This window comes from Apus apus, chromosome 6 (assembly GCF_020740795.1).
Source record: "Apus apus isolate bApuApu2 chromosome 6, bApuApu2.pri.cur, whole genome shotgun sequence".
Taxonomy (NCBI): Eukaryota; Metazoa; Chordata; class Aves; order Apodiformes; family Apodidae; genus Apus; species Apus apus.
The window spans coordinates 18,079,135-18,090,934 of record NC_067287.1 but is presented as its reverse complement, the minus strand read 5'-3'; the positions used below and the strand labels follow the sequence as shown (position 1 = coordinate 18,090,934).

Here is an 11,800-nt window from a genome sequence, read left to right as displayed (position 1 = left end):
CAGGATCCTCAAGGCTTGCCATAGTTCCAGAAGAGAGTAGCAACTCTTTCTGCAACTGCAGCCTATCACTTCAAAGTAAAAAAAGGTAAGATTTATGTTGATTAGCAGTGCAGTTTGCTTGAGAAAGCTGAGTGCATTATCGGAATTGTATTGCCAAAGTTTGCAAGGTGCAGGAACTTTCAGCAAATTGTTGTTTTCTTCTGTGTTTATAATAATTGATGTTTGGAGGTAATTACATATCATTTTAATTGTTTAATCTATTGAATTAGTTCAATAGAGAATGATCCGGAAAAGGGAATCAACTATTTGGGTTGCAGAAGCAATGGAAAGAAGGAAGATTAACCATGAGAGTATGAAAGAAATGCATTGTAGTAAGAATTTAAATGTGAGATACATTATTACTGATTTTTATATTTTCATCTCCTTTAGTATCTCCTCTAGAGATATTTGATTAACATGAGTATTCACTCCTTATCGATGCTGCCTAAATATGAATCAATGGGGATTAAATTAGCAGAATGCAAACAAATTAAGTGAGTTTATATAGACACTGAGTTTAAACTGTCCAAGACAGATTGTCACTCCATCACCCTACAGATTGCCACTTCACAGCCCTACTTTTAAATCTGTTTGTTTTTTTAATCAACTATTCTTTTCACATCACTGTAAGATCTGAAAAGGAATTTTTATAACACAAAAGTAAAAATTAAAACCTTTCTATAGTTGTTGTGATTATTGTAAAAAATTTGTCTTCCATCCTACTATGGACTTCTGTAGGCTAGAACCACTGTATTTTACAGCACTTTCCACAAAGCATTATAACATAGTAGGTAAATTAGATGTACAGGAAGTCTACCTGAAAACATAATTTATTTACAATTAGAAGTAACTGCTACTTGCAAACATTTTCACATCAACAGAAATCTATTTTATTCATTCATACATTTTCATATGAAAATATTCCCTTTTTTACTATTGTAACTCTGTAATTTGTATTTTTAAACTGGATATAGATATAAATATAACTTTTGAAAGATTCCTTTTTGAAAACTCAAGGAAATTATGGTAGCTAAATTGCACATCATGTACAAAAGGCATCTGCAGTACAATATATTAGAAAACCTAGGAAAATCAGGTTAATCAATGAAATAATATTAAAGTTTCTGATCAAGATTTGAGAGACATACTCATGATATACTTTCTGGTGGATAAAACTGAGATGTATTAAGTATTTAATCTTCTATCAGAAAGAAAAAAAAATTTTCTGTGTAAAATTAGTTTAGCTTTCCTGCATCTTGACAATAAGACTGCATGGTTTTTAGAGGTATCTACTGGTGACCTAAATAAGTTAGAGTAAATTAAACTTTCCTTCTGATTAAGAAATTAATTTATCAGCAGGAATAAACTAAACAAATACTATTTTGCTGATCACTTTTTTATCTAAAAGATATGTTTGTGTTCCAAAGAATAAAATAACAATTTCTTCTTTAAAAACTGTAACATCTTCAACTTCAACAGCAGTCAAAAACTGATGTTGCTTGCTTGGGTTATCCATAGCAAGCAGTAAACATTGAACAAACAAAACTTGTTCTTCATTTTAAAAGAACATACTTGACAGAAGTTTTAATACCTTCTGAAAATGCTTATTTTATTAATAACAATTTTATTACTTGAAAACTGTATTAATTTGAAAATATATACATTTTTATTTTTAATACTCTCCCCAGATTTTGATTCTGAAAAATTTAGAAAGAAGCTAAACATGCATTTTACATTAAACATATTCTTAAGGCATATTTGGACTGTTCACATCTGAAAGCTCCATAGGACTTAGGCATGAGTTAGGTCCAAGATACACTGAAATTACTGAATATCTGTTTACTGGCTAAAATGGGCTTTGAATTGGAGCAGGGGGGTGTTAAGTTTTATATTAAATGATAGCTTTTGCTGTCTAATATTACTATAAGGAAACTCGATTAATGACTAGATGATTTCTTTCAGTCCACCTCAGTAACTTAGGTGCTTAATCTGTATCGTGGTTTAACAAAGCTACAGAGATGTAAACTCTTTCTTTAGTTTTTCAGGTTAAGTAAAAGTTAACTGCTAGCTTCCCACTAAGCAGGGTAAATTTAGTTACACATGGTGCAATGGCCAGACTGTATTTAGTGTCTAAGTTAACTCATTTACAGCTGTATCATCTAACATGGGGGCACTACAGTACAGTCAAAGCATTTCTGTGACCACAGTAGAGTTGTCTCCCAAAGAGCAGGCAGAGTTTTTGTTCCATTGTTGGAAGGTTATGAAATGGGAAATTATGCATTCCTTTGGATAAACATTGGATGTCAGTGTTGCACCACCAAATTACATCTCCAAATGAAACAGTGAAAAGAGACTTAAAGAGACCTAGTTAGTTACAATAGGACTGACAACATGGCCACTATAGTATTTTTTGGTACTATAGCAGGATATGTGCAAGTGTAGACATCAAATCTCATATATGAGGACATTACAGAAGACAAAAATTAGTTTCCAAACACACTGATAAAAAAAATGAGCAACACTGGCAGTGGCTTCTGTTGCAGAGAGGAAGATCGATTCCCATTACTTAATAGCACAATCCACCAGAAAAACTTACTTTTATCAGTTTATTTTCCTGGGTTTGATTAAGATTTTATTAATATTTTTATTGCCTTAAATACTTTGATACTGACATTGGGACAGAATAAAAGTCCTACAGCAGTAAGGTTTTTGATGCAGGAGTTTACTTTTTCAGATATAGCTGCCCATTTGCACTGCTCTGTGCAGAGCCAATTCTAAATCTCTACACATCTTTCTTTCATGACTTTCTTATGGCTTCCTCCAGGCCACAGGATATTTAAATCCAGCCTATTGTGACAAGGTATTACAGTAGAGAATAAATGTTTTCACTCAAACTTTCTTATTTTATAAGTCACTAGATTTCAATAAGTAACTCATCCAGTGGAGCTGGAGGAGTTCAGTGCAGATTACGTTTAGTGGCGAGGCTGTTTTTAGCCTGGATCTTACTTTGCCACCTACCACTTTACTTCAATTCATTCACTTTTCCTATCTCCCTTTGTTTTTCAGACTGTAACAAAGACTTCCATAGGAAAGTGCCATGAATGGCAGAAGGGCTTTTTCAAATACATGCCCAAGTAAAGGATGAAATTATTTCCAGTGACATTTTGCTGATGTGAACTCATTGCAACTTCAGTTGCTTTAGAGCAGATTAATATTGTGATCCATACGATTTTAAAGTTAGAATGAATGAGCATTTACTATTTATCATTCAATTAATGAGCATTTAGCCATTGACTGAATGGCATATTCCATTTCTTTATCAAGGTAAAAAGTACCTAATCAAATTAATTTCCTTTTCGGTACATTCATTCCATAAGTTTAAGTGATCAAAAATATTAAAAATAAACAATATAGACTAGCTGATTTTGTAAGTAGATTTCCTCTCATTTATGCAAAGCACTTTTGAGTCTATTAGCCATTAGCTGCTCATAATTCCTTTTGGATTTCTTTGTTCAACTAAGTTTGTCCTATGGGGGATCATGTGTCAACAGACTAAGACTGCTACATTAAATAATGAAAATTGTAGAACACATAATTAGGGTATTAGAGAATGCCTTATTTGCATTTGTGACTATTCACTAAAAGTTTTAACTTTACTACTTGCATGAGTGAACGAGTCAATAATGCAAGTAAGGGAATCACAGCTTGGCTGTGGATCATCAAAGCATTTGAACAGACTATAAAACTAGTTTACACTGAATAATCTCACATTAAAGTCAGTGAGACTGCTCAAGCTATTACAGTGCACTTGATGACACATACAATAATGTAGACGTATCTGTTACATGGTTGAAGCCAATAGAATGACCTGTGACAGTAATAATTACATCTGGAATACCAAAATTTCCATTTTGGTTAGTTACAATTAATATTAATTATATACCCCATATCTTGTATATCCCATATGGCCACATAATGGAAGTCCGTAAGCTGAAATAAAGTATGATGTCAATAGTGCAACAAGCAAAACTTGACATCCTATCATTAATTGAATACAAACCAGTGTGTGGTTTGGTGTTTTTTTTTCTAAGGATTTACACGTATTAATAAGCCATTAGCAAGTCCAGAGGCCTACTGCTGCAAGATCTGTTATTTTTTTTAAAAAAACACAAACTTTTAAAAGGATGGTGGAGGGCCAGAAGGAAAGAATGGGGAGCTGCTAATGTGATAGTATTCTTGACAGTTACTTGCTTTGTTTTTTCTCTAGTGAATGAGATGGGAAAAAAACAAAATTTACACCAATACCCTTGTTTTGCAATAAAACAGTATTATAGAAATTGATCTAATGCTTGCCATCAGCAGAACACAGAGCAAAGGAGAAACAGACCTTTATCCTCATATGACAAAAGAAAACAAGAATGCAGTTGCTCTCAGCTCACGTTGCATTCTAGAATAGACACCAGAGTCTAAAAACTAGAATAGAGACTACATCTTTTGAAGGCACTACAGTTTCTATCCACTGGACATGGACCCCATCCTAATGGGGTCTCAAAATCATCAAGTTTAGATCAGCAGTCAGGATGTCTCTTCTCAATGTAATTTATTCAGATGTATGTAAAGATGATTAAATTTTTCTTTGTTGCCTTATTTCTGTTTTGACAGGCAATGAAAATGAAAAGTGTTTATTTTGTTGCTGGGCTCCTTTTAATGATAGTTCAAGGCAGCTGGCAAAATCCTCTTCAGGATACAGAGGAGAAATCAAGGTAAATTCTTTAGCTCAAACTTCTAGAAAGAGTTGGCTTGAAGTTTTTTTTCTTACAGTCTGAAAGGAAAAAAAAATGGAATTGGCAAAAGTTTTTAATATTGCAAAGACTAGCACAGGAAGTTTTGGTATTACAAACAATAACTGCCTTAGCTAGCTGAGAAGACCTTGTCATTGTGCAGTATCTAGTCTGCTATGTTGATTCATTTTACTAGCTAGCTGGTGATTAATATGCCACTTACTTTAACTTTGTGAGTATAAAATAGTATTTTTTAAAGTAAAGTCAATTCACCTGTAGAACATACTATAATCAGTGCCAATTAACAAGTTCTAAACTTTTCCCAGATCATTCAAAGCTTCCCAGTCTGAGCCGCTAGATGAATCTAGACAGCTGAATGAAGTGAAACGTCACTCACAAGGCACATTCACCAGTGATTACAGCAAGTACTTGGACACTAGACGAGCTCAGGACTTTGTGCAATGGTTAATGAGCACTAAAAGAAATGGGTAAGCACTTTAATCACATTGCTTTAGATCTTCATATACAGAAACAGCCAAAACTTTAGCTGAATTCTGTTTATTGATTTCAGCTTCCCATCAAAAGACCAAATAAGTAAAGTACTTAAGGAAAACATGTTAATATGTTATTAGAAATGGGGAATATATGTAAAAACAGACAAAAGAATTTGGATAAACCAAGTGTGGTATCAGTATATTACCTGATATGCCATCTAAAAAGACTATCTCAGCCTCTATGTGCAGGTTGTTCCAGTGAATTAAGTTCAATAGGAATAAGATACGTAAATATAATGTAAAGGTCTGGTCCATTGGGCCTTAATAAAACTTTACTATCTATGAAAACTCTAATCCTGAATGTTTCTTTGTTAAAAGGGAGCTAAGGTTTAAGTTTTATTGACCACCAGATACTTTACCAGTATCACAATTATGGGATCAGTTGGCATTTTTTTAAATATACACAAACTACCAAGCTGAGAGCAAGAATAATGTAAAAGCATGTAAGTCTATGCCCTGTGTTATACAGATGATCTGTCCACAGAATCCAAAAATCTATGATATTAATGTTTTTAAATCCCTGTGGAAGTCTTAAAAGTATAATTATTTCTAGATATTGTATTAATTTAAATTCATAAGCCTGAAATTATTTTTAATATTAATATATCAGTCATTGTTGTTTATCATAATATTTACATAATAACAGATAAAATCATATCCACTTATGCATGCTCTGCAATATACTGGTAGTAATGATCTAATGATTATGGAATTCCACTACAGCCAACAAGGACAAGAGGATAAAGAAAATGACAAATTCCCGGACCAGCCCTCAAGGTATTCTAGTTGCCACAACTTTTTACCAAAACCAGTTTGAGCTCATTTTCTGTTAAACAAGAAGGAAAACAACTAGTATTCTTTACAATAGTAGCACAATCCAAGAAATACATTTCAAAAGGAATCATTTTACACCTATGTTAACAAGGAAAGAGGAAATGTCTCTATGTTATTTATTCCTGTACCTGTGTTCTACAGCTATGTGCAAGGGCTTCAAAGAATGCAACAGGATGAGAACAGATTTCAGGAAAGGATATTCCAAGTAAAATGAGAGTAGGGAATTAGATAAAAAAAACAACTTGGAATAGAAAACAGTTGAAGGAAAAAAACCAAACATCCCAAGCAAATAAACAAAAAAAAACAATCCACCACATTATATTGAGGAAAACAAAACCAGTGAGATTGATGAAAGAAAAGTGGCAAGGCACCAATTTGCAGAGAGCTGATAAAACATGATACAATGCTCAGTGCAAAGTGCCTCAGTCCCGTCCCGTGTTACATAAACGGCTCATTATAGGAAGGGAGAACACAAGACCTTCTAGAGGCCAGAATTTTGTTTCTTGACAATGTTTTTCGGAGAAGCTGGGAGGGGTGGAAAATTGAAAGTAATAATAATAATAAAAAAAAAACAACAGAAAAAAAACCAGTTGTGGTTATTTTGTTTTGTTCTGCTAAGCAGATTGAAGTATCTGTCTTCATTATTCCTTTGTCACCTTTGTCAGAAATTCCAAAGAGGATAGCCTGGACCACAAAGATCCTTCAATTCAAAACAATGTCAATATCAGTAACAAATCCACAACATTGTTTCAGCTTCAACAAAACACATATCTCAAGAAAATTAATGTTTCATTAAAAATGTTCTAAACAACACTAGCTAGTAGTGTAAAAGTGCAGATGGTACTAAATTAGGAGGAACGGTGAAATCCCAATAAGATAAAAAATAATAGAAAGAGCTACAGGCCCTGAAGATTGGGCAGAAATTAGCAAATGCTGAAATAGAAATGCTAGGGAACTTAGTCATGGAAATATTCCATAGTATGTCTACTTCTAAGTGCAGTTTGCCTTCCTAAGGGACAGTGTGACATAATATTGTTCTATGTTAGAGAAAGAAGCATAATAACAGGAGGGAGAAGGCAATTGTCTTTCTCTCTTAAGCTGGAGGTGATAAGGCTAGAAATTGTTCCAAGATTATCACTTTGTCAGAATGACGAGCAAAAGCATGTTCACAAAACAATCTGAAATATAAATTCCAGAGGAATTACGTCCAGTTTGGCTAGGAAATAATGAAGATAGGAGGAGTGGCTTAATGGAAATTTTTAGGTTAACACAAGAGGTAACAAAAAGTATGTCTGTAGGATACAATACAGTTTCTTGATCAGAGCTAACTAATCTAGACCAGTCCAATGCAGCTATATTTGCTTTCAGCACCTTCTTTCATTCGTTAAGTACTAGATCAAGCATCTCTGCATAAAATTATATTGCATAGCACAGACAATGCCTTTAGAACTGAAAGATATCAAGAAAAAAAATACCAAAAGTAATTTAAGAAGCAAAATAATAAGAAATAAGAAATGCTAGTCTGGTGGGTGTCAAACAGAAATCAATAAAGGTTAAAAAAACCAAACAAAGTCCTTATGCTGTCTGCTGCTACACTATTGCTCTTCTTTCAGCAATGCTATCTCCAAGCGTCATGCTGAATTCGAGAGACATGCTGAAGGCACCTACACCAGTGATATCACCTCTTATTTGGAAGGTCAAGCTGCCAAAGAGTTCATTGCTTGGTTAGTCAATGGACGAGGAAGAAGAGAGTAAGAATCCATCCATTCCTATACTTAAATTTTGCCTTGCTTTTGGGGTTAGAAATCAAGTCTGATGAAACCTTGATGTGTTTTTGATCGCTCTTGCTGTACTTCATGTTTTTCTTTTGCAATAGAAGATATTCTGTCAGTGTTAGAATACCACTTTATTAAGTTTAAATACATATTAAAACAAACCTGTTCAGTATGCTGTTACATGCTAAAAGGTCAAGTTATGTTTAAGGTCAATATATTTAAAACTAAACCTTCCTCTAACTACCACCTTTCCCCCTTCACAAAACATTGCTTATAGTCTCCTTAACTGTCACTGAGATTATTCAAGTCAGTGTCATCTTAAAATACTCTTTCTTTCCCTTTCACAGTCAATTTTTTTCTGCAATATTTCCAGGATTAAATTTTTACCAATGTCATCAGCTGTACTCCATGTGCTGGTGATCATTCCCAGCACTTACTGATCACTACTTTTCCTCTTCCCATGTTCCATAAAGTCTCCCAAAGTTGCTGCTGCCAAAATAATTATTATTTCCTACTATGACTTATTTTCCTTTTTAAGAAGCTTCTACTTCTCTTGCTATGATTCAAGGTTTTCTGGATGCAGTGCTCCACAGTTTTGACCTATCTATGTCTCTGATTTCTTTCATTAATATCTTGTTCTCCACACACTCATTGCAGATTTCTCAAGCCTACTCACTTGACTACTCACTCATAACTTTACATCTTTTTTCATTATAGTCTTACACTTAGAATGACCTTATCTTCAATCTCCTGCAGGCACCTTCTGTCCCATCATATTTCCAACTCTGCATGGTTAGGAGCTATACCATGTACATACCACTCCACACCTTTTAGCTGTTTTGTACTTATTTGTGCCTTTAGACTGTAAGCTCTTCGGGGCAGGGATTTCAGTTCATCCTCTGATGATATATTCTACCAGCTGTAAAGTACTATGTAAGTCTTTCGCACTATATAAAAATAATAAACAACAATAACAATAAAATAAATTTGTAAGACAAGATCGTGTGTTGTAGTTAAGGAAGAGTAAATAGGTAAAATTAAATTTTGTAAATAATTATGATTTCCTGAAAAAAACAGTTACATAAATTAGGTCAGCTATATAGAGAAGGGAAACACTGTTTCCACTTCCTAGTGATGTCCAGATTTGCAGTTGGTTTTTTGTCATGCTTTATTTTCATGAGCAGAAATAGGGTATTTTAGTAGCTGAAAGAGATTTCAAGTTAGCAGTGGTGAACTGAGCTTAGAAACAGAGATGGACAATTAAATGTAGACTGGCCTTCTGCTTCCCAATATTTAGTATTATTTGTGGTTAAACCTGTATACAGCTGTCCTTAAATTACTGCATGAAAAGAACCTGTCTGCCTGTCATTGGTCCCAGAGCACAGTGTGCTTCAGTATCAGACCACAGTAATGGAATTCATTAAAATCTTCCTGTATTTGATGGGATGAAACTAGAGAGGAAAGTGTTGTGGTTTTTTTTAACCAGGCGTTATAGTATTCTAAGGGTGAAAAAAAAGCTAGAGCAAGAATCAGGATCTGATTCCAAATACAAAATACTATTTTACAGTGAACAAGCACACAAATTTTATACAGGTGTTGTAATTGAGTTATATTAACACCCCCAAAAAAGTTGCTGCTCTTAACATCTAAATACTTATGCAATCTAATTGTTAAGTATGTAACTAGGACCTAAGTCCAATTAAACCAGAAAAAAGTATGAAAATTTTACTATAATGTTTTAGTAGTTTTATTTCTCAAATAATGATTCTTAGTAAATCTACTGTGAGTTTTATTGATGCCTGTTCTACTTGGCACGGACACTGCAGACTAAGATATGTTTTCGCACGTATAGTTTTTTAAAAAAATGGTAGAGAGAAATTAATACTCATTTGAAGGAACAGTCCTCATCTGGTAAAGAGAGATGTCCATGCTTTATTCTGTTGTTAAAATAATACTTCAAAAGATGTTCTTATATACATTGTGCTGTACTAAGTCATAACATCAGACTCATCCCTTAACTCCTTAAAATCACAGGAAACATGCAGTGTATTAGAATCCTGTAATGAGGCCCTGTTAAACGTGTTTTTTTTAATTTTGATCAGCAAATTGTTTGATAATTTCTTCCCTTTGAAGTTTCCCAGAGAGTGCTCTTGTGGCTGAAGAAATGGGCCGAAGACATGCAGATGGCACTTTCACAAGTGATATCAACAAAGTCCTTGATGACATGGCTGCCAAAGAGTTCCTAAAATGGCTGATTAACACAAAAGTTACCCAAAGGTGCCTGATTTTTGATTGTGTTCTTCTTAATATACCAGGAGTTTAAATGTATTTGTCACACATACGGAAAATACTGGTAATTTTTCTCTTAGCTATTGACATAACTGTAACTGTGTCACAAACTTTGTTACAGACAGTGCTGAACAAGGATAAAACACTACACAGAACTCATTCCAAATATAATTCGTATTTTGCATCAGTGGTGAACCTATTTAATAGTTTCCTGTTTAACTCGAGCAGAGTTTTGCCACTGAATGTTACCAGAAGTGAGGTCATATTGAATTAATGAAAAATAAACCTCTCCTTTATATGTGCATTATAAAATAAAAAATATTTTGTGCTAAAACTTCATCAGATTGATTAGTATTTAAAGACCATGATATAAAAACACTGTCTTAAACTGTGGCTTGTCATTAGGGAATAGGATACTGTAATCTGAGTTCCCAATAGCTAACTATTTAAGAATTCTACTTCATTTTGCCTGTATATAGGCAAATGCTGTTGGAAAAGCAACATTTTCTATCTGAGAGCTCTGTGAACAGATTAATATTTAAGAATTGTTAATATCAACACAGTATTCCAAAAATAACAGAATGCCAACTCAAGGCACATATGAGTGGCTAGATTTTTTAAAATGTTGGATGCCCATTCTGTAAAAATTAATTTTTAGTCCTTTGACTACTTAAGCATCCAAAATGACTAGTTGATCTTGGAAATTTGAAACAACCAATATAGTCTCAACAAATTTAGAAGCTATAGTTAAAATACAGATTTAATTAACATTTTTCTGTTTGTATTTGTTTGTAGTTCAGCATTGAAACAAACAACTTAGGAAAATAATCTATTAGGAACTATTAAAAAGCTTTTCCTTTAGGAGTAATTGTTTTCAATCTATTAAAGAGAGGCATTGAAGGGTCTGTGGAACTAACATCTGCTAACTCTTAAACAGAAAAAATAAGTTCCACGCATATTTCAGAAATCTTAAGAGATCTAGAATATTTCCTAATTGCTGCTGCTTTCTTTTCTTTTCTTTTTTTCCAGGGACCTTTTGGGAGAATACCAGTAAAAATGCAGAATACAAATGGGATAAATGAAGATCTTCATTGCATCGACTGCCAGTTATTAGGAGATTATGAAATCTGTATTCTGTCATTTATATTGGGTGTAACAAAGCTATGTCACCTTGCATGCCAGGAAATAATTGTATTATACTTTAGTGTTGCCAAAGGTTTATATATGGAAAACCTATTGTCAAAGGTTGGTTGTCTTAACAGCTTTATGACTATGAAAGTTCCATATCTTCATATTTTCCATGTATTAGGACTGAAGTCACTCCATTTATATTTAACGATAAAATTATTTTTCTAAAAAGTTGACTTCTACACACAAATGATTCAATCACCAATTATATGTGTTATTTGTAAGCGGCTGGCAGCTATAAATGCCTAAGAAGTGAATATCCCTCTTAAAACCTTTGTTATAAAAAGGCTAAGCTTTAAGGATATTAAATGATAGCCTTAAATAAATTTTTTCAAGCTTC

General features: G+C 33.5%; 1 protein-coding gene across 1 annotated transcript; it reads left to right on the top strand.

The window, feature by feature from the left end:
* Positions 1-11,800, top strand: GCG (glucagon). The gene is made up of 7 exons (XM_051623734.1): positions 1-85; positions 4,702-4,802; positions 5,147-5,308; positions 6,098-6,151; positions 7,822-7,959; positions 10,117-10,260; positions 11,302-11,800. The coding sequence occupies exons 2-7, from the start codon at positions 4,705-4,707 to the stop codon at positions 11,324-11,326; spliced, it is 621 nt and encodes a 206-aa protein (XP_051479694.1). The 5' UTR covers positions 1-85; positions 4,702-4,704; the 3' UTR covers positions 11,327-11,800.